The following is a 23669-nucleotide window of genomic DNA, read 5'->3' on the forward strand; positions in this document are numbered from 1 at the left end:
TAATAATATGTATATTTATTAACACAAATGTGAATTGCATACTGGTCCATGGGTAAAGAAACGCAGAAATGAACCATAAATCCTTAAAATACTGCCCCCCTATGGCAAGTTAGCACAGAAAACCTTAGTATTTTATAGCCAGAATTAGAAAAACATTACTGCCCCCCGAAAAAAAAAGCGCCACCCCTATTTCTATTAAGGTGAATAGTTCAGAGCTGTAATACCAAGTACAACCTGTAGACAAGGGCGGTGCTGTTTTTACAGAAAAAAAGCCATATTTTTCTAATTTTGGACCTTTAATCTAATTATTTGTCACTGCCAATGTGCTATAACCTATAGCAACAAAAGCAGAGATCATGCAAATTAAGCATTAAATGGAAAAGCCTAATTTTTGACAATGTAGTATGCGCCTATTAAGCCCTGAATGATGATCTCAAGCTCTTGCTTCTTTGGCATTTTTTCTAATGGGGTAGTAGTGGTAATATTAGGAGGACGTGGTAAAGGGTTTTGGGTGAAATTTCCGCCTATAGCCATGCAGTGCTTATTCTGTAGCAGCAATATCATCCGTCGTGGGCACGGTGTCAAGGCTGACCTGCATATAATGTCATCTGCTTGGAAGGCACAGTGCCCAGACATTAGGGTTTCACTGCAATATTTTGCACGTTCCGACCATAGAAATTGGCTCATACTGTCAGAGTGACATCGTCTTACCGCCCATCACGATAAATAGGGTTACCGAACTTACTTGCATTTTGCTAGGTTATTAATTCATAGTATGGTTTCGGGTCAAGGGGCTCAGCGCATCAGTCCGAATTCAGGCTTTAACTCTGACAGTGCCACTGGGTACCATTTACAACAATAGTGCGGCCGCTGCAGTACCCATTATGTGCAATGCGTCGTTCTAAAGACTCCGCTGCACTGGAAGTAATCTGTATTCAGACACAGTCTTCTGTTCACAAGGAACTAAGCTACTTTCCTAGAAGGTCTACAGATCCCCTGAGAAGCTCAGAGAAATACAGCAATAGAGAGGAGCAGAGTCCGGAGCAGTCCTGAAGGTTTAATCATGCTTCTTATTGTTCTCTGTGGTTTGCAAGGAAGATATAAAGTCCACTATGAGCTTGGCTGATTTTCGTGGTCGCTCCATCACTACTGAATGTCCGCAGTTCTCCAGGATCTCCACTTGGCTTCCGGGGATTGCATTGGCTAAGACTTCAGCTCCGGAAACATCAAGTACCTAAAGGAAGGCAATAAAGAACGTATATATTAATGCCTAATACTTCAGTGAGGCTTAGTTTTAATGTCCATATAAAGATTCTCAAGAAGTGAAATCTTTCTTTCTAAGTCAGAAAGGGGGGTTCCGCTCCCGCAATGATGGACTCAGAAGGTTTAAGTATTCTATAGCTGAGCCATTCACTTTAATGGGCCTCATTTTAAGGGAATCTGTCATCAGGTTTTATGCCTCCCAATCTGGGGTCAACATAAAATATGGGGTGACTTATTGAGCGCCTTTTTATAAATATTACAGTTTTATCTGCTGCCAATTTGGTTCTTAAAACGGACACTCCACGGGCAACATGTATCAGACATTGGCTGTAGGATATGTTTGATCGGAGGGCTTCTTTAAATGCCACAACGTTTTAAAATCAAAATTTCTATACTCTTAATTTACTCCAATTATATTATACAGCACTATGTTCTTACAATTGCTCATTTTGCCTTTCTACCCAGATAATTCTCCTCCATGTAGAAACAGGAAGTCTTTTTCCCGCCCTGCAGGAGTCATCCCCTTCTTCACCTCCTGACCCAACTTCTCCCTCCTCCCAGGGACTTTTGCAGTGATGACTCATGCAGGGAAATTTGACCTCCTGTTTCTACATAAAGTTTAGAAGGATTCAGCCAGTCTGTTTTAAATCATGTGAAGTCATAGACCTAATGGAAAAAAGAAGAATTATCTGGGTAGAAAGGCAAAATAAGCAATTGTAAGTACAATGATTGACAGGTCTCTGCCTGCATGCATGTACAGGGAAAGAGCTGTCAATCCCGGTCAAATACAAATATATTCGTTTCTATCAATTACTGTATCTTCCCATTTCCTTTTTTTGGAGAACATATCCAGTACTTAGAGGGGGAAATCGCCACACGGTTCTCTGATCATTCTCGGCATGGATTAGTGGTAATAAATGGTTAAAAACACACCAAAGTTTGAGAAGAAATATCTGCTTTGCTTGACTTTTAATAAATTGATCCTAAAAATATCATTAGTGTTTTTTTTCAATACTCATCATACAAAATATAAAGATTCCACGTACCTGGTCCTGTCTGCCCCATATTATTTGGGTAGGAGCGGTGATTTTGTGCATGCTCTCATGTAGAGTGTGACGTGATTTCTCTTCTACCATATCTAAAAATACTAAACAAAGAAGTTAATTACCATTTGCCGGATAAAACAGGAAACTTTATTCAACCATTAACAAAAATCATAGCAAAAAAACAAAACAATCATATCTGCGAAAGGGGTCTCAAATGACGTTTCTTTAGGGTGTCCATATTTTTAAAAAAAGGGCTTCTCTGTTGAAGACAATGCCTTTTAAAAGAAAAATTGACATGGTTGGCAAACTTGGTTTTCAGAAAGTCAAAAGTTACGGTCGGCAATGATTGAGGTATTTCATTTGCTGATGTTTTGGTGTAGAATATGCATAAAGAGTTAATACTAAAATAAAAGTATGGTATATTCTTTTTTACAGTTAGAGACCATTTTGATTCATTGCCAAACAGTCATCTATTATTAATGCGATCGTTATACCAATCTGTAATCAAATGCCCATTCATTTCTATCCGTGTTCATTCATTAGTAATAGGGAGGTTTCTACGCTGCAGAATGTTATCATATGCGTTTGTTATAACTTACATTTTCTATAAAAATCATTGTGAGGGATGCGAACATCAACAAGTCCCTGTAAGACCTAAAAAATAAAGACAGACATTATTAGGATTAGATATAAAATACAGCTTGGTAGCCTATTATTGGCCGCCAGGCCTCGACCAATCAGAGACCGGCACAGCATCGACGTAGAAATCCCGCGTCGCTGATTGGTCGAGGCAACCTTTATGACATCATCGTCGCCATGGCAACCATTATGACATCTACGTCGATGCTGTGCCCGTCGCTGAATCAGAAACGTGAGATGTCTACGTCCTTTATGACATCATCGTCGCTGTGCCCGTTGCTGATTGGTCGAGGCCTCCAGGCCTCGACCAATCAGAGACGTGGGATTTCCAGGACAGACAGACAGACAGAAACAGACAGACAGACAGACGGAAAAACCCTTAGGCAATTATATATTACACTAGATTGTGGCCCGATTCTAACGCATCGGGTATTCTAGAATATGCATGTCCCCGTAGTATATGGACAATGATGATTCCAGAATTCACGGCACACTGTGCCCATCGCTGATTGGTCGAGGCAACCTTTATGACATCATCGTCGCCATGGCAACCATTATGACATCTACGTCGATACTGTGCCCGTCGCTGAATCAGAAACGTGAGATGTCTATGTCCTTTATGACATCATCATCGCTGTGCCCGTTGCTGATTGGTCGAGGCCTGGCGGCCTCGACCAATCAGACGCGGGATTTCTACGTCCTTTATGACATCATCGTCGCTGTGCCCATTGCTGATTGGTCGAGGCCTGGCGGCCTCGACCAATCAGAGACGCGGGATTTCTACGTCGATGCTGTGCCGCTCTCTGATTGGTCGAGGCCTGGCGGCCTCGACCAATCAGAGCCGGGATTTCCAGGACAGACAGAAAGACAGACAGACGGAAAAACCCTTAGGCAATTATATATATAGATATATATATATACATATACACACATACACAGTACAGACCAAAAGTCTGACTATGAAAATTGTACATTCACACTGAAGGCATCAAAACTATGAATCAACACATGTGGAATTATATACTTAACAAAAAAGTGTGAAACAACTGAAATTATGTCTTATATTTTAGGTTCTTCAAAGTAGCCACCTTTTGCTTTGATGACTGCTTTGCACACTCTTGGCATTCTCTTGATGAGCTTCAAGAGGTAGTCACCGGGAATGGTCTTCCAACAATCTTGAAGGAGTTCCCAGAGATGCTTAGCACTTGTTGGACCTTTTGCCTTCACTTTGCGGTCCAGCTCACCCCAAACCATCTCGATTGGGTTCAGGTCTGGTGACACTGGAGGCCAGGTCATCTGGCGTAGCACCCCATCACTCTACTTCTTGGTCAAATAGCCCTTACACAGCCTGGAGGTGTGTTTGGGGTCATTGTCCTGTTGAAAACTAAATGATGGTCCAACTAAACGCAAACCGGATGGAATAGCATGCCGCTGCAAGATGCTGTGGTAGCTGTTGTGAATTCTGTTGTCAAGCTCCCTCCTGTGGTCATGAATGGTACTTCGGCTGGTTCTGTCCATGGGCTTCCTCTGGTGGTTGTGAGTGGAGCTGCTGCTTCTGAGTTTCCTTCCACAGGTGACGAGGTTAATTCGTTAGCTGGCTGCTCTATTTAACTCCACTTAGACCATTGCTCCATGCCACCTGTCAATGTTCCAGTATTGGTCTTGTTCTCTCCTGGATCGTTCTTGTGACCTGTCTTCCCAGCAGAAGCTAAGTTCCTGCTTGCTTTTCTCTGGTTTGCTATTTTTCTGTCCAGCTTGCTATTTTGATTTTGTCTTGCTTGCTGGAAGCTCTGGGACCCAGAGGGAGCGACTCCGCACCGTGAGTCGGTGCGGAGGGTCTTTTTGCGCCCTCTGCGTGGTCTTTTTGTAGTTTTTTGTGCTGACCGCAAAGTTACCTTTCCTATCCTCTGTCTGTTCAGTAAGTCGGGCCTCACTTTGCTAATTCTATTTCATCTCGGTGTTTGTAATTTTCATCTTTACTCACAGTCATTATATGTGGGGGGCTGCCTTTTCCTTTGGGGAATTTCTCTGAGGCAAGGTAGGCTTTATTTTTCTATCTCTAGGGCTAGCTAGTTTCTTAGGCTGTGTCGAGTTGCATAGGGAGCGTTAGGAGCAATCCACGGCTATTTCTAGTGTGTGTGATAGGATTAGGGATTGCGGTCAGCAGAGTTCCCACGTCTCAGAGCTCGTCCTATATTATTAGTAACTATCAGGTAATTCCGTGTGCTCTTTACCACCAGGTCCATTATTGTCCTTACCACCAGGTCATAACAGGTAGCCATGCTGGTTCAGTATGCCTTCAATTTTGAATAAATCCCCAATAGTGTCACCAGCAAAGCACCCGCACACCATCACACCTCCTCCTCCATGCTTCACGGTGGGATCCAGGCATGTAGAGTCCATCCGTTCACCTTTTCTGCATGGCACAAATACACGGTGGTTGGAACCAAAGATCTCAAATTTGGACTCATCAGACCAAAGCACAGATTTCCACTGGTCTAATGTCCATTCCTTGTGTTCTTTAGCCCAAACAAGTCTCTTCTGCTTGTTGCCTGTTTTTTGCAGTGGTTTCCTAGCAGCTATTTTACCATGAAGGCCTGCTGCACAAAGTCTCCTCTTAACAGTTGTTGTAGAGATGTGTCTGCTGCTGGAACTCTTGTCTGGCATTGACCTGGTCTCTAATCTGAGCTGCGGTTAACCTGCGATTTCTGAGGCTGGTGACTCGGATAATCTTATCCTCAGAAGCAGAGGTGACTCTTGGTCTTTCTTTGCTCCTTTCCTGGGGCGGTCCTCATGTGAGCCAGTTTCTTTGTAGAGCTTGATGGTTTTTGCCACTGCACTTGGGGACACTTTCAAAGTTTGCCCAATTTTTCGGACTGACTGACCTTCATTTCTTAAAGTAATGATGGCCACTTGTTTTTCTTTACTTAGCTGCTTTTTTCTTGCCTTAATACAAATTCTAACAGTCTATTCAGTAGGACTATCAGCTGTGTATCCACCAGACTTCTGCACAACACAACTGATGGTCCCAACACCATTTATAACACAAGAAATCCCACTTATTAAACCTGACAGGGCACACCTGTGAAGTGAAAACCATTGCTGGTGACTACCTCTTGAAGCTCATCAAGAGAATGCCAAGAGTGTGCAAAGCAGTCATCAAAGCAAAAGGTGGCTACTTTGAAGAACCTAGAATATAAGACATAATTTCAGTTGTTTCACACTTTTTTGTTAAGTATATAATTCCGCATGTGTTAATTCATCGTTTTGATGCCTTCAGTGTGAATGTACAATTTTCATAATCATGAAAATACAGAAAAATCTTTAAATGAAAAGGTGTGTCCAAACTTTTGGTCAGAAAAAAAAAAAAAAAAAAATTATATATATATATATATATATTATAATATACACACACCCCAAAACTGCCACTTTTCATGGCTACACCTAAGATTAAAATCAAAGCCACGGAAAAGGGGAATTAAAATCCCCCCCAAAAGTCAATAATGTACACAGCACAATACTGATGTGACAACCATTCATAACCTACCAATCCATTTTGGCGGTGATTGCTTGGTGGATTAGTTCTAATACTTGGCCAGGCAAATACTGTTGCCCTTTATTGCTGCGTAAATTCGTGATTTTTATTTTTATTTTTTTTTTTGGGGGGGGGGGGGGGGGGTTTGGGGAATTCAATTCCTATTTTTGTGGTTTTGCTTTTAATTTTAGTGTAAGGACTTGAAAGTATGAGGATCCTTGATGTGGGTTGCGGCTTTCGTATTTTGGCCAAAATATCAGCTAATGTCTCATTTTTTGCACATGTTTATTGAGGGTGCAGCCAAGTCCATCAATGCCGAGCTTGTAAATTGGTGTCTCTGTCCTCGTGGGTTGCACTTATAGTGCTGGGCAGTCCGCCTGATCTAATAGTATGGGGGCACTAATGGGCTGTAATTCAGACACTGCACTACTTGTGTGTGACCAGCGCCCTATACAAGCCTTTTTTTGTGTGCAATTTCAATACTAAGCAATCACCACCTCCATGAACTGGTAGGTTGTGAGTGGTTGTCTCAGCGCCTTGTACCCGTGTGGCCGCCATCTTTATAATATGGGTTTGCTGCACCCTGATAGCTTTAGTTCTGACACCTGAGCAGGCAAATACTGTTGCCTTTATGGCAGTGTAAAATCATTGCTACACCTCCCTTAAAGAAAAAAAAAACAAAAAAACACTCGATCATGAAAGGATCACATAATTAAACAAAACACTTTTTTTCTGCTACAGTATTTTGTGGCATGGAGGGAGAAAAAAAACAAAAAAAAAAAAAAAACACGCTTTGGCAGACGTAAAGGATGTTCTGAAATGAACATGCCCTTTAAATATTATATGTATCAAAAGAAGTAGAATGGCACCAGGTGTTTTGCGCCTGCGCGCTTCAGACCTGGACCCGTTGAAGCGCGCAGGCGCGAAACGGCCGTCGTCCTCTTGCCTCCTCCTGCACCTCTCTCCTTACCAAGCCGCCTCTCCACTATATGTCTGTGAGTGTATGCTCTGAATAAAGGACATTTTCATACAGCAACATCGGGTGAGTGCCACTTCATTCTTCTTCATTTTTGGCTTTAAATATTATACTTACCAGTTTAATGTCACAGATGCATTTTTGTAATACAGTATGTGGATTTAATCGGTGACGTCAAGTTACACAAGGGAGCCGGTTAGTAGGGCAGAGGAGTCGCGGCCGCAGAGGATTGTGTGCCAAACCTACTATTAAGCGCCATCTGTGCCCTGCTCTGTAGAGAGCCGTTCTTGTACCGTGTCATATACAAAAGCAGCTAAAACACATTATCAGACTTGGAGGCCGTGCTCAGATTTCTAACGCAGCAGTAGAGCTGGAACACATGTTCGAGAGAAACTTAACCCAAAAACAGAAATCTTAGTTGCAACCAATATGGCCGACACTTTGGTTCCAGCTGTTTGGCCAATTAACTTTTTTTTTATGCTGTATTCCTACAGGATTGTACAAACGCTGGCTAGCTGCTATGGTAGCCATTGTCCTTTATGATACAATGGGCCTAATTTATGAGAAACCATGATAACAGTTCCTGTTACCCATAGCAACCAATCAAAGATCAGCTTTCATTTCGTTGCTCTAGAAAAATGAAATCTGCACTATGATTGGTTGTAACGTAAAGTTTTTGCCAATTTATTATACTATAGAGTCATGTAGGATACATATATATATATATATATATATATATATATATATATATATATATATATATATATATATATATATATATATATATATATATATATATACATACACATACACACACACACACACACTGATTCTGACCTGCTGCGGGATCTTGAATCGGACGTATGAACAAAGCTTCAGCATTTGCTCCATTTCTTCTGCAGTTGACGGAATGAGGGGAATTTTTTCATCATTGCCAGATTCCTTTATATCTTGCAGCTGTTTTAGAAATTTACTATCTGTAGGATACTGCAAACCTAGTTATGGGGGAAAAAAAACCCAGGATAAAGCAATCAATTTGACGCTGAAAATTGTAAGTCAGAATTATGCATCACAGTTTAGTAAACACTTTAAAATGGGTTAAACAGATTCTTCTAAAAATTAATGAAATATATATATATATATATATATATATGTATGTACATATATATATATATATATATATATATATATATATATATATATATATACACATATACTGTATATATATATTTCATTAAATTTAAAAAGAATCTGTTTAACCCATTTTCCAGTCTTCGGGGGACATGCCGTAAATGCAGTTATAGGTTTCAGCATTGGGATCTGCACCCATGTGGAAAGAGGAGGCCCCCAACCACCTCTTTCCCCATGTGAAAAGAGGGGGTTCCCAACCTACAGCACCCATATGGAAAAAGGGGGTCCCTAACCCATCTGGTAAGGCTGCTGTCTCATCCAAAAAGTAGATAGGCGGTAGCAAATGCGCTTGTCTCGACAGTCACTGCTATAGAAGGGAAAAGGAGGAGTCGTAATTCTGTTCGCTGAATAGGTCTGAGGGTACCTTAGATTTATGCTATATCAAAAAGTAAGCCAAAAAGGTTTGATATCTACAGTCATTGATTTCCAGTCAACAAAAGCGCGAAGTGCGCAAAGAATTCTAGAGTGGGAATTTGTCAATGGACCCTCAATCATCCAATAGTAGAGGGTTCTAGATGTTGGACCTGGCATTCCCATCCAGAATGTAAAACTGGCCATAAATTCACACAGTGAAAGCTGTATAACCACCTTTTGGGTGCCATGGTACCTACATATTCCACCCTCTGTAGTAACGCATGCCACAACGTGCATCTGTGTGGCCCAAGCTAACACAACAACGTTCCAAACTAATATTCATAGCCGACTGTTCCCATCTTGGAGGCGCATACTGTCGATACATTGGTTCCACCTGCGCCATTCCCAAAAAGACATATGGTATATGCCAAATGTTAGTGCCTGAACACTAACAGGATCAACACCGTAGTGTCGACTACATAAAACACGTCAACTTTCCAAATCCTAAAAATAAAAAAAAGTTTTACAAAAAGTATCCTATACCCAACTGTGGAGAATCTATTAGACCCAAAAACACGATGCTTGTGTGAACAAAGTATAGAACCGACCCATCAGTATGGATTTACAATATATAGTCCATGCATTTACCTGCAGGGCAAATAAGACTCAGGCTGGAGATGTCAGATGGATATTGGGAAGCATACACCCCAGCAACGCATCCCCCCATGGATGTACCGACAAGATGGAAAGGCTTTCTATTCAAATGTATGCTTTCAACGAACTGTAAAATTAAAGAAAGATGACATTTCAGATTTTCATTTCAAGAGTAGTTGTCGTTTTAATTTGTATTTCATAAAACCAATAGCACACAAGAAAATAGGAAACTTTGTAAATGGTCTTATGGGACAAATTGGGTTCTTCCTCTGCCAGGGCCGAATAACGCACCACTCCAGTGTTTTGTTTGTTTGTTTTTTTATTGCAGCGCTGAATTGGGAAAATTAATCTAAATTCACTCCTCTGGTATTATACTTACCAGCCGCTGTCTTCATCTTTTAACCGGCGCCGCTCTGGTTGATCTTCTGCAGGTTGTGACCTGCCGGATTACTCCAGTGTTTGGTGGGCGACCCGGAAGTCACAACTCACTGTAAGTCTATGAGATCCCAAACGAGACCTTCCATTGAGCGCTTGTGATCATTACCTCTGAACTTTGGCGAGTAAGAAGTTGACGTCACGAGATGAAGAGCTAAAGATGGCAGCTGGTGAGTATAAGACTAACGTCAGGGAACTTAGATTGGTTGCATCACTGCAGAGAAAGAATGAACACTGGAGTGGTGCATTAGTTCTCATTTAACTGGTAAAATCTGTATTCACCGAGATTCTAAGAAGGAGCAGGTATGGGCAGAACCTCTCCCCTTTCCAATTAAAATGAAATGTTAACAGTACTAACTGTGGCTATATCAACAATGTAAAAAATTGATACACCCTTAGGCTGGTTTCACATTTGCGTTTAAATCCGCAGCGTTTAAAACGCATCCGCAAGTGGTGGAAAAAACGCATGTAAACGCGTACAAACGCTGCGTTTTATAGACGCGTTTACATGCGTTTTTTCTTGCGTTTGCGCTTTTGGTACGCATGATGAGAAATTTCACAAGCTGGTTTTTGTTCATTCTGCTTCACAAAAATCGGAATAAAAAGCAATCAAAAATGTCACGTGCCCGAAAATGTTACCAACAAAAATGTCAACTCGTCCTGCAAAAAAACAAGACCTCACATGACTCTGTGGACCAAAATATGGAAAAATTGTAGCTCTCAAAATGTGGTAACGCAAAAAATATTTTTTGGAATAAAAAGCGTCTTTCAGTGTGTGACAGCTGCCAATCATAAAAATCCACTAGAAAACCCCTTATAAATAGAAATCAAACCCCCTTCATCAACTCCTTAGTTATGGAAAAATCAAAAAAAAATTAAAAAAAAAATGTATTTATTTCCATTTTCCCATTAGAGTTCGGGCTAGGGCTAGGGCTAGGGTTAGGGCTAGGGCTAGGGTTAGGGTTAGGGCTAGGGTTTGGATCCTTTCATCACCTTGATGGTGGGGGGTGGCTTATCAGTGTCTAGACTTGTTTTTCTCTATTGAAACGCATGCGTTCAAAAATGCAACCAAACGCATGTGCTTAAAAACGCGGCAAAAAAACGCCTCTAGAAATTACTACATGTTGCATTTCCGCGCCAAGACGCAAGCATGCGTCGTCAAACGCGGCCAAACGCATACAAAAAAAAAAAACACATGCGTTTTTAATGTTAAATATAGGAAAACACGACGCATGGGTTTATGGGAAAACACGACGCAGCAGCAAAAAACGCAAATGTGAAACCAGCCCAAGATCAAAATGTATGCCAAGCACCTCTTCTTCAATCTTTACAGTAAAAGTTAAAAAAATTTTGGTTTATTCCCCGTGTATTAGAAAGTTAAAAAAAAACAAAACACCAGGGTTACTTACTGGTAACAGGTTTTTCCGGAACCCATGACGGCACACCTGAGAGAGGGGATCCGCCCAGCCAGGACAGGAAACCCTACTGAAAATAAAAGGGCGGTACCTCTCCCTCGCTTCAGTTGGTTTTCAGAGCATGAGAGGCCCCCCTGGTTAGTACACATGGCAATCCAACACCACATCATATTAACTAAAAAAGCACCCAAAACAATAGTGCACACCGAAAAGGTGATAAAGGGGGGGGAATATACAGGTGCTGTCATGGGTTCCGGAAAAACCTGTTACCAGTAAGTAACCCTGGTGTTTTCCCTTCCCCCATGACGGCACACCTGAGAGACTTTGTAGAATGAAACCTTAGGGAGGGACCACCGCTTGGAGTACCCTTCTACCAAAGGTTAGGTCAGCAGAGGAGGAAAGGTCTAGCCGGTAGTGCTTGAAAAAAGTTGAGGGTGAGGACCAGGTAGCAGCCTTGCAAATTTGATCAATTGATACCTCAGCCTTTTCCGCCCAGGAGGTAGCCATGGCTCTGGTAGAGTGAGCCTTGATGCCTTCAGGAACCGGAGTGCCACCCGCAGAGTAGGATAAACTAATGGCCTCCCTAATCCATCTAGCAATAGTACTTTTAGCTACCCCACACCCTCTTTTGCTACCCTGAAAGGCTATGAATAGGGTTTGGTCTTTCCTCCACTGACTAGTCATAGATATGTACTGTAACATAGATCTTCTCACATCTAGCATGTGGAACTTTTGTTCCCCTGGATTTTTGGGATTACTACAGAAAGAAGGTAAGGTAATCTCTTGAGTCCTATGGAACTTTTGAACCACCTTGGGGAGATAAGCCGGGTCTGGTCTTAGAACGATCCTGTCATCAAAAACCTGAGTATAAGGAGGGGATATTGACAGGGCTTGCAAATCACTTACCCTACGTGCCGATGTTAGGGCTACTAGAAGAACTGTTTTAAGGGTAAGTAACTTAGGTGATAACTCCTGTAAGGGCTCGAAAGGGTGTTTAGTTAGAGCTTCTAAGACCAAATTTAGATCCCAAGGAGGGATTTTTGGGATAACGACCGGCCGAGATCTACTGCAAGATTTTATGAATCGTGAGACCCATCTATTTGAGGCAAGATTACAGTTATACAGGGCCCCCAAGGCTGAAACCTGAACTTTAAGGGTGCTGGTTGCTAACCCAAGATGTAATCCTGCTTGCAGAAATTCTAGGATAGGACCCACTGGAGCCACCTCCCCCAATGGTTCACCCAGGAAGTCAAGAAATTTTTTCCATGTCCTACCATAGATTCTAGAAGTTATGGGTTTTCTGCTTTTCAACAGGGTGGAGATTAAACCTGGTGAGAATCCATGGCGACTTAGTAACGCCCTCTCAAATTCCAGGCTGCCAGATGGAAGCCCTTCACCTGAGAGTGGGTTACTGGGCCCTGGGTTAGTAGGTCCGGAATTTCTGGCAAAATCCATGGATCTGTTACCGACATCTGTCTTAGAAGGGAGAACCATGGTCTCCTTGGCCAAAATGGAGCTATGAGGATAATCCTCGCCTGATCCTCTCTGATCTTCCGGATCACAGCTGGGATCATCACTATCGGGGGGGAATGCGTAGGCCAGAGAAAACTTCCAAGGTATTAGTAGGGCATCTACTGCGAAGGGATGTTCTCTTGGATTCAAGGAGCAGAATTTTCTGACTTTTTTGTTGTGAGAATTGGCAAACAAGTCTATTTCTGGTGAGCCCCAGGCTTGGACTATTTGTTGAAATATCTGGGGGTTTAAGGACCATTCCCCCTGTCTTAAGCCTCTGCGACTCAGGAAGTCTGCCTGAGTGTTTTCTATGCCCCTGATGTGTAGTGCCAACAGAGATAACAGGTGTTGTTCCGCCAGTTGGAAGAGGAGTTTTGACGCATTCATGAGGCCTTTGGACCTCGTTCCCCCCTGATGATTGACATACGCCACCACTGCTCGATTGTCTGTTAGGATTCAAGTATGGCGACCCTGGAGTAAAGGGAGAAAATGTCTTAGGGCTTTCTCCACTGCCCATAGCTCTTTTTCGTTTGATCCATAGTTTTTTTCTCGTATGGACCAGGTACCTTGTACAGAGTGAGATCTCAGATGAGCTCCCCAACCTGTACCGCTTGCGTCGGTCGTGATGATGTCTATGACCGGATTTTTCCACCGGACCCCCTTTGTCAGGTGGTGTTCTACAGTCCACCAAGCTAGGGAATCCCTTACGCTCAGGGAGAGACATAGATTTCCTTCTAAATGCCCTCTTAACAGTCTTTGAGCTGAGAGAACTTCCCACTGTAGTTGTCTTAGGTGGAATTGTGCCCATTCTACTGCCGGTATACACGATGTTAACGAGCCTAGAAGGGACATCGCCTTTCTGAGAGTCATTGCGGGTTGACGTATTGCTGTACTGGTCAGGTTTATTATCTTGTCCACTTTGTTTTGTGGAAGGAGGCAGAGCTGACGCTCGGAGTCCAGTATTAACCCCAGGAAGGACTGTATTTTTACTGGCAGTAGTCTGGATTTGAGGATGTTTATTATCCAACCCAGCTCCATTAGAGTTGATGTTACCACTGATATTTGATGAGTGCAGTGGGACTCTGACCTCCCTATTACCAGGAAATCGTCCAGATATGGGACAATTACTACATCCCGGGACCGGAGGTATGACATCACTTCCACCATCACTTTGGTGAAAACTCTGGGGGCTGTAGACAGGCCGAATGGAAGAGCTGTATATTGAAAATGCTTTACCTGATTTTGAATATAGAGAGCTACCCTCAAGTATTTCCGATATTCCTGATGTATTGGTATATGGTAGTAAGCATCCTTTAAGTCTATTACTGCCATGAAGCAGTGTTGGAAGAGAAGTTTTATGGTCGTGTTTATAGACTCCATCTTGAAAGTGTAGTTCTCTATGGATTGGTTGAGCTTCCTTAGATTTATAATAGTTCTCCAAGAACCATCCGGTTTTTGGATCAAGAAGAGGGGGGAGTAAAACCCCTCTCCTTCCTCCTGAACCGGGACTTCCTGAAGAACCTTTTTGTGGACAAGTCCCAAGATCTCGGTTTCTAGGGCAGATTGTTCCTGCTGAGACTTCCGTCGGGGAGTTATTATGAAGTTTCGTCTGGGAGGACAGACGAATTTTATTTTTAGGCCGTCTCTGATGATGTTCATGACCCAGATACTGGGGGAGATATTTACCCAGGCCGGAAAGAAGAGGGAGAGTCTTCCTCCCACTTCTGGCGTAATGTCATTGGGGGGATTTTTTTGCCGATGTGGGAGGGGCCTTTAAACATATAGCCCGATCCTCTTTTATCTCTAAAATCCCAATTTTTCCTCTCCCCTGGGGGGCGACCTCTATTATATCTTCTCCTCCGAAAAAAAGGTTTTTTAGGATCTTTAGGGATGTTGGGAAAACCTTTCTTTTTATCTCCTGCATGTTCCAGGATGTCTTCAAGTTTTTTCCCGTAGAGAAGTTGGCCGTCACATGGAATAGAACACAGTTTGTGTTTAGATGGCAAATCCCCCGGGCAGCCTTTGAGCCAGAGGGCTCTTCTTGCCGCGTTGGACAAACCCGCGGCTCTAGCTGTTAGTCTTGCGGAATCCGCAGAAGAGTCTGCCAAAAAAGCTGCTGTTCCTTGTAGCAAAGAAATATTTGCAAGGATGTCAGTTCTGGGTACTTTGTTTTTCAGCTGATCTTCTACCTGATGTAGCCAGACCATTAGGGCACGGGCCGTACATGTTCCCGCAATCGCCGGCTTAAGGCCCCCCGCTGAGGCTTCCCAGATGTGTCTCAGGAAACTATCTGCTTTCTTATCAAGCGGGTCTTTGAGAACACCAGAGTCCTCTAACGGAAGGGATGATCTTTTTAAACATTTGGCTACTGCCCCGTCAATCTTAGGGATTTTTTCCCAGGACTCAGAGTCTTTATCCTCAAAAGGATATCTCCTTTTGGATGAAGAGGGCAAGGAACCCATTTTTTCGGGCTTTTTCCACTCTTTGTCAATTAATGCTTTTATTTTTGCACTAACCGGAAACGTGCGTTTCCTTTTTTCTTCTAGGCCACCAAACATGACATCTTCTAGTGACCTAGGTGACTTCTCCTCTTTAAGCCCCATTGCAGACCTAACTGCTTTGACCAGTTTATCTACGTCCTCAGTTGGGAAACATGGACGACCTCCTGAATCACTGTCCGAGGAGGAATCTGAAGACTGGACAGAGGCCGAGGAGGTAGAGGGAGACCGGGATGTTTTATGACTCCCCTGTCTCTGAGAGGCATCTGAGTCTGTGGACGCCTTACGGCTTCTCCTTCTTGGTTCGCTAAGGGCCAATTTTAAGGAGTCTTTTATTTCAGCCTGTATTATGGCTTTTAGGCTAGTGGCAAAATTAGGGGTCTCTTGTATGGTTTTAGTAATGCAGTCAGCACAGAGATCCTTCTGCCACTGAACTGCAAGCGGGTTTCTACAAAGGGCACACTCTCGGTTCTTTGTTTTACCAACCGCTTTCCTGGACCCCTAGTGATCAAAACAGACAAAAATGGACCCTGTTACCATAAGGGTGACATTCACGTAGATCACTCACCACTACCGACAATCAAGGGTACCGATTTTGGAGGCTGGACAGATGCACGTGAAGCGTCCCTCCTGGACGCCGACGAATCCTGCCGGACAGAACGACTGCTGTTCCTACCACTTGAGCGGCTGCTCTTGGTATGCTGGTGGCTCGGCAAGGCATCTGGTGAGAGCTCCATTTGCTGCTGCTGCTGCTGCTGTGAAGGCGGCTGCTGCTGCTGCTCCTGTTGTCCTACTTCCATGGTGAAGTTTATGGACATGAGCGCGTCTTCTGTGGTCTAACCCCCTTTTATGGGGGGGACCACTGCACTCCCCGCCTCCTTCGGTGCCCAAATTAACCCCCTCCCACTCTCTGCCGTGCCGCCGGAGTTCCCTTTCACCGGCCGGCGTTCTCATCATGGGCGCCGCCATCTTGGATCCGGCGCCCGCCCCCGACGTCACGCGGGCACGCCCATTCCCAGCGTGCCTTGTGCGTGACGTCAGACGAGCGACCCGGAAGCGGCCACCGCACCTGGACGCCGGCAGAGAGGGGAGGGCGGCGTGGCAGCCATGGAAGGGAACACAGCCCTCTGACCATGCTGCTCAACGCCCGCTCGGACGCAGAGACCCGGGGGACCTGCGGACGGCGCTTCCAGACTCCCGAACCCGACGCACAGGCGCTGCCTGATTCTTCCACGCCGGGACGGGACCTGGGTAAGTGAACCGCCGTGTTCAGTAAGAGGGTCCCTGTCAGGACAGGAAACCCAACTGAAGCGAGGGAGAGGTACCGCCCTTTTATTTTCAGTAGGGTTTCCTGTCCTGGCTGGGCGGATCCCCTCTCTCAGGTGTGCCGTCATGGGGGAAGGGAAAAAACTAATACATGGGGAATAAATCAGTGGGTTTTTTTTGTTTTGTTTTTTTCAAACTCTTTTGATTTGCTTTTCTCATGTATGCTGATTTATTTGACTGTACTTACTGGGGAACACATGTTACGTAATAACGAGGACTCTATATCGGACTTTCAATAGGGATTATTATATTTTTAAGTCATTGTGATTTTGTCTTAGCTTTTTGATTCCTTCTATTAAGTGAAAAGATGAAGCAGATGGAATTTAATCATCTTATTCGCGGCATGACAGGGAAGATTGTAATCTCGAAAGAATTAGAGAGCAGTGGCATATCTCCGAAACGAGAGTGTGACATGTGTTTATCCGCAAGTGCAATCTATCAAAGTGCTATTAATGTGATTGGATCTAGGCTTTCCCTTTTGCATTTACATTTGTAAGTTATGTTCTACAACACTTTTGCGTGGTTGGCCGGTATCTGTCAAGGTTGACCAAAGCTTATGGGGGGGGATTCTTTATTATATAAGGCACGTACCTGGTGTATTCTTTTCACCTGACCACTGAATGAGTAGTCATCTAAAGCCGAGCGTGTGGTTCCCTCATGACCGGGCATATCCACGCAAACTAGGTGTAGGTTTTTTGGAAGGAACTGTGGGATAAGAAGAAAAATTTATGGAGTAAAATCTAAAATTAAAAATTTAGAAAACATGTAGCATAACAGCTCTACTGTATTTCGTGTCTCATATCTGGGCTTATCCATGAAAACAATTACCAACATCAATGAGAGAATCTGACAATCTCAAGCGTACGGTGGCTTGTCAAATATCTCTTGATAAAGAGGGATCGGACATGTTGGTTTTGAACATGCCTAATCCTTTGCTCCCAATAAGCTGCTACTCTAAGAAAGAGCCAAGTATCTTTCCGAGAGAGCGTTTCCTTGACTCCCATGGGCTACAATGGAGAATGATGGTGTCCAAAGTGACCCCTTCCTTTAGAAACCCTACGGTTGACCAGTGAGACAAAGTATACACGAAAAAAAAAAAGTTACTCACCTTGGCAATGGCTAGCCACATATCCTTGTGAGCAGAGAATCCGTGTAGCATGAGGATCGATGGCTTTGGCCCTGGTCGTCCTCGGGACGTGTAACAAAATTTGTAGTTCCCATAGCTGACATACTTGACCTGCATCCCCAACGCTCTGCGCCAGTACCTGCAACATATCCAAATGGATTTTTAGCCTCTCTTTATGGAAAGGCCCAGAACAGGCTTTTTAAAAGCCATTGGTTTTTGGAGAAAGAAGGTATAGCACACATAAAATTCCCATAGTGTCCACATAACGCTGGTATATTGTGCCTACGTAAAGTTTTCATACAAAATGAAAAATGTGAATATCCACCACTGAACTAATTACCAATATGCAAGAAGCTCCCATTATCACTTTTATGGTGGCTAATGGTAGTCGGAATGTCATCGCTTCAATGTCTTCACCTACTATCATCCATCACTCACACATGGTCAGGTGTTTTTGGTCTCCGTGTCGCATTTACTTGATGGAAGGCTCATTCACACATCAGTTTCACAGATAGCACTCATACCTATGATAGTCTATGGGGGTGTTCACTTGTCTGAGATGTTCTGGGGACTGAATGTGTTAAATACTAATTATTAATTGAATTATTCTTATTCTGGACTGAGCACATTGCTTCATGCTGACATTACAAAAAGCGATTTCTGTATATATATATATATATATATATATATATATATATATATCTCAGAGTATAAGTCAACACCATATACAGGGAACACGTGGTCTGTGGGACATATAAATAACGTCTCTTAGGAGGGTGGAGGTTTTTGTCACATGGGGGCTGTCATCTCCTGCCTTCACCATCATTCTCCATGGACATCAGACAAGTCACACAAGGAAGAAACAGCCGATAGCCATGATGACTTCAGACTTCACACAGACAAATGGCTTTTACCATTCAAAACTTTGGGAAAACAAGCGCTGATATTTACACATGGACAATCTGTTCGTAACTATATCATCTATTTTTATGTTTTGCTGCAATTTGGTTTTCCTGTGGACAATTCAATAAACCACTATACTTTTTATGAGAATATCATGACATTTTTCTTTAAGTGTAAGCACCTGGTGAATAGTCCGGATTAAATAAATGTGCAAAATAAGCATATTTAACAGAATGGTCCGTGCAAAATCACGGAGATATGTCCAATATTAATCTGTGTGTCAGATCAAAATCTGCAATGAAAGTCTATGAGTTCGTAAAAAAAATAGAAACAGACAGCACTTAGATACCATAGATAATAGAAGGTGGAGAAACTTTTTTTTTCTCTGTCATCAGCGAAACTCTGATAGATTTTAAATCAGTGATGTGTGAATAAGGCTTTACTGTGTAGACTGGGCAGTCCTGCAGAGCAGCACGCACGACTGCCATTTCAGAGTGAGAAACTACAATTTTCACAAGTTGTAATAATAGAAAATCGCTGCACTAGAAAGCGCATGCTGGTCCTGTGTAGTCAGGGAGGCCAAAACATGCAAAGAAGCACGATTAGGATTGTGCAAAGTACATCATAAGAAAGGCGGCACAGCCTAAATTTGTCTTTAAAAGGGGCTTTAGCCCACAGTATCGAAAAAAAAGTTCTATGGATGTTTAGAAAACATTAAAAAGAACCAGTCACACTGTTAGGGCAAGTGCAAACGACAGTTTTTTCTTCATCTGAGAAAATAGGTCCGATTATGATGAGTGTGATCTTATTTTCTTGGAAGTGGAGAGGGGAAAAAAAAAAATAAAATAAAAATGTCCACCTCAATTATGGCAGTGTATGAAAAGAAAACAAAAAAAAAACTGGCTGCACTATGATGTCATCAGAGTGCAGTACAGTTTATTTATTTTTTTTCATTGGACCCATATACACGAATGAGCAAGTGCCATCCGATTGTTGTAGGTGAATCGTACCTGCTGCGATTTTTTTATTCCCCCCCCCCCCTCTCGAACCACTTGATATGAGGAAAGGGTCATAGAATAGCATGGGTACGAGTGCGATCTGTCAAAACCTTGAAGAGCACTCGTCCGATTAAAACAGTCACCTGCACGAGCCCCTTACATTTACAAACATTTGGCTATAAAATCTCGCACCTCGAGTCAATTACGTAAGTGTCCCCTGGGCGTATCCAGCAGACATAACTATCCACATCAATGAAACAGACATGATCTGGCTTAATGTCTCCGATAGTCAGTGCAAATTGTAAAATCCCTACTTTTAGCAAAAGGAATGATGTTTCTTTTTCCCGTGTACATATGGCGATAATGTTTGATACGGATAAAACGTGGCGACAGCTTCCCTTTAACCAAAGCGCAATGCAAGACCTGAAAACGATTACATGTTTATAGGTGGGCAATCACTTTAAGAAAAAAACGGAATCTTACCAGTAATAAATTTTGATAAGTGCCGCTGGCCAAAGGAAGAAAGAGGTCACAAACGCCAATATTGGGATGATCAATGTCCCTCCTGCAATCAGGAACATGTTCAGTACATCCAGGTCCATGTTTCTCCTGGTCGGTTCTTGCCTGTAAGAAACAGAGGAAGGGAGGAAATTTAAGCAGGTTCTCCGATACTTTGCAAATTTTTGTACAAAATCTTCAGTTTATCTGCAATACAAATATATATACCGTATATATATTATACAGTACAGACCAAAAGTTTGGACACCTCATTTAAAGATTTTTCTGTATTTTCATGACTATGAAAATTGTACATTCACACTGAAGGCATCAAAGCTATGAATTAACACATGTGGAATTATATACTTAACACAAAAGTGTGAAACAACTTAATATACGTCTTATATTCTAGGTTCTTCAAAGTAGCCACCTTTTGCTTTGATGACTGCTTTGCACACTCTTGGCATTCTCTTGATGAGCTTCAAGAGGTATATCTCACAAATATATGGAACGGAGCCGATCCTATAAACTGTCATAAAACAGCCTGTGCCTGACGACGGATCTGTACCTGAAAAGCCAAAACTTTTTAACCCCTCATGGCCTTGCTATTTAGAAAAGCACTGCTGATGCAATTAAAAGCAAGCTGAAATACGTATGTTCTTGTATTGAAGGATTTTGACTTTTTCTTTTCTGTAATTCTATTTAAAAAAAAAAAAAAGGGACTTAATTAAGCAATATATGGTAAAGCAAAATACATCTATGCGCCAAATTTATATAATGCCGTTCAATTAAAACTCAATCTATAATGAAACTGCGGAGAGAGATTTATAAAACAGAAGTAGTAAATGGCCCCAAATATGCATCCTGTGCCCCACCATTATAGGATGGTGTATATGGAATACATTAATAAAGTGTACGGCAGATACACGTCCATTCTAGAGCTAAGCAGATCACGATGATCGGCCTGTACTACGGCACGTAGTGATAGAGCCAGGCTGGGAGTGCAGCTCTTGCCGCAGTCAGTCTCCAGCCGTCAGCAGTTTTCTCCTTGTGATCAGCATTATCCAGGTTACCAGAGCTGCAGATCTCAGGGCCATTCGATGTAACTCAAGCCCACCCCAATCATCTGCTTTTATCCCGAGATTCCCCCCCAGGCCATCAGCATCGCCCTCTGTGGAAGAACTTACAACAAGGACGCAGCTGTGGTCGTGAATGCAGCAATGACCCGGCACACACTCCGTCCAGTACATCAACCCTTGCCCCTCTCTCACCTGCTCCACCTTTGCCCAGTATATAACTGATAATATGAGATGGAAGACAGATACATTTCCTTTATTCCAGATTCACTGTTATGCCAGAACTGACAATCCAATCCCCAGTGCCAGGTGAATTTACATTAACCCTTAAGGATTCCATTTTTCACTTTTGCACTTTCGTCTTTTTTTTTTTCCTCCTCTTCTTCGAAGAGCCATAACTTTTTTTTCATATATTCCTGTCGACACTGCCGTTCAAAGTCAATTTTTTTTTATTTTTTACTTTTTGAATGACAGCATTTAGGCTATGTGCACATCAGGATTATTTGCAGAAATTTCCTCAACAAAACCGGACTTTTCCCGCATGCGTTTTTTCTTGCGTTGTTTGCACCTTTTTGTGCGGATTTTTTGCGTTTTTTTTCCGGAGCTTCCCGATGCATTAAATAGCGGGAAATCCGCTAAAAATCCGCAAAATTAATGAATATTCGCTGGAAAAAAATGCAACATAGGCACAAAAATTGCGGATTGCATTCTATTAATAGGATGATTAATGGATGCATTTTTTTCGCAGGTTTTATCGTGCTTTTATAGCGAAAAAAGCGCAAAAAAAACACGACAAATCCGGAACGTGTGCACACAGCCTGCTAGGTTCACATTGCGTTAGTGGGTGTCCACTAACGAACTCCGTTACATGGCATAATTGTCGCAATTAATGCTATGTAACGGATCCGTTAGCGCACCCATTGACTGCAATGTGCTAACGGATCGCTAACGCATCACAAACGTATGCCATTTTTGCCGTTATTTTCGGACGGACCTCGAACGCTGCTTGCAGCGTTCAGGGTCCGTTCCTCGCTAGCGCAGATCGGGCATCTGCGCTAGCGAGATTGCCAAACGCAATCCCTTTTTGGACATTGCGTTAGCACAATCCGTTAGCGTATCCGCTAAACGGATTGCACTAACGCAATGTGAACCTAGCCTTTACCGTATAAAGTACTGAAAAATATTCCAAGTGCATGTAATGGTGAAAAAGTACAAACCGCAGTTCTGATATTGTTTTTTTTAGACCGTTTACAGTGCACTAAAATAACCTAGTAATGTTATTTTCTGGGTCAGATATGGCAATACAAAACTGACTATGTGCACACGTTGCGGATTTACTGCGGATCCGCAGCGTTTTTTCCGTGCAGAAACGCTGCAGATCCGCAAGTGATTTACAGTACAATGTAAATCAATGGAATAAAAAAATTGCTGTGCTAATGGTGCGGAAAACTCCGCACTGAAAACGCTGCGGATCAAAAGAAGGAACATGTCATTTATTTGTGCGGATCTGCAGCGTTTATGTACCCATTCCATTATAGAAATCTGCAGGGGTAAAAACGCATGAAATCGCCACAAAATCCGCATAAAAAACGCATCAAACACGCACCTGTGTTTTCTGCCAAGAGATGCAGAATCCGCACAAAAAATTCCAGAGGCTAATCCGCAACGTGTGCACATAGCCTTAAAGTATATATTTGAGTGGGTAATAGTAAATTAGAACAGAACCTTAAAAAAAAAATGTTTTGTGTCGCCATTTTCTGAGATCGGTAACTTTTATGTTAATGGCCCTGGGTGAAAGCTTGTTTGTTTGTTTTTTTGTGGCAAGCTGACATTTTTATCGATACCTTTTTGGGATACATATGACATTTTGATCGCTTGTTATTACGGTACATTTTGGGGGAGAGAGTGGCGACAGAAAAACACCAATTTTTGGCATTCAGATTTTTTTTTCATCCTTTCTGCATTTACTGTATGGGAAAAAATAATTTTAGATTTATTAGGCTAGAGTCACACAACTGGATATCTCTCATCCTAGGAAATCGCTCCAATTATGCTAATTACACTCTGATCACAGTTTGATCAGTGTGATCCGATATTTTTCGAATGTGGAGAATAAAAGAAAAAAAAAAATTTTTTTTACATAGACCCATAGACTTGAATGACCAAGTGCAATCTGATTATCAAAGGCAAATCAAGCATGCTGCAATTTTTTTTCCCCCTCGAG

General features: G+C 42.5%; 1 protein-coding gene across 6 annotated transcripts in view; it reads right to left on the reverse strand.

The window, feature by feature from the left end:
* Nucleotides 1-23669, reverse strand: part of ABHD6 (abhydrolase domain containing 6, acylglycerol lipase) — a 29297-nt gene continuing 5628 nt past the window's right edge. For 2 of the 6 annotated variants that reach the window (XM_069736651.1, XM_069736656.1), the window contains exons 2-9: nt 20355-20495; nt 17953-18109; nt 17436-17549; nt 9653-9785; nt 8297-8454; nt 2909-2963; nt 2310-2410; nt 1-1234 (exon numbers count right to left, since the gene is read on the reverse strand). In XM_069736651.1, coding sequence (XP_069592752.1) covers nt 1058-1234; nt 2310-2410; nt 2909-2963; nt 8297-8454; nt 9653-9785; nt 17436-17549; nt 17953-18109; nt 20355-20473 — 1014 coding nt within the window. In that variant the 5' untranslated portion in view covers nt 20474-20495 and the 3' untranslated portion in view covers nt 1-1057. Of the gene's footprint in view, nt 1235-2309; nt 2411-2908; nt 2964-8296; nt 8455-9652; nt 9786-17435; nt 17550-17952; nt 18110-20354; nt 20496-20799; nt 21068-21556; nt 21631-23669 lie in introns of those variants that run through there. The other 4 variants (XM_069736652.1, XM_069736655.1, XM_069736654.1 and 1 more) reach the window with 4 other exon arrangements.

This window comes from Ranitomeya imitator, chromosome 8 (genome assembly GCF_032444005.1).
Source record: "Ranitomeya imitator isolate aRanImi1 chromosome 8, aRanImi1.pri, whole genome shotgun sequence".
Taxonomy (NCBI): domain Eukaryota; kingdom Metazoa; phylum Chordata; class Amphibia; order Anura; family Dendrobatidae; genus Ranitomeya; species Ranitomeya imitator.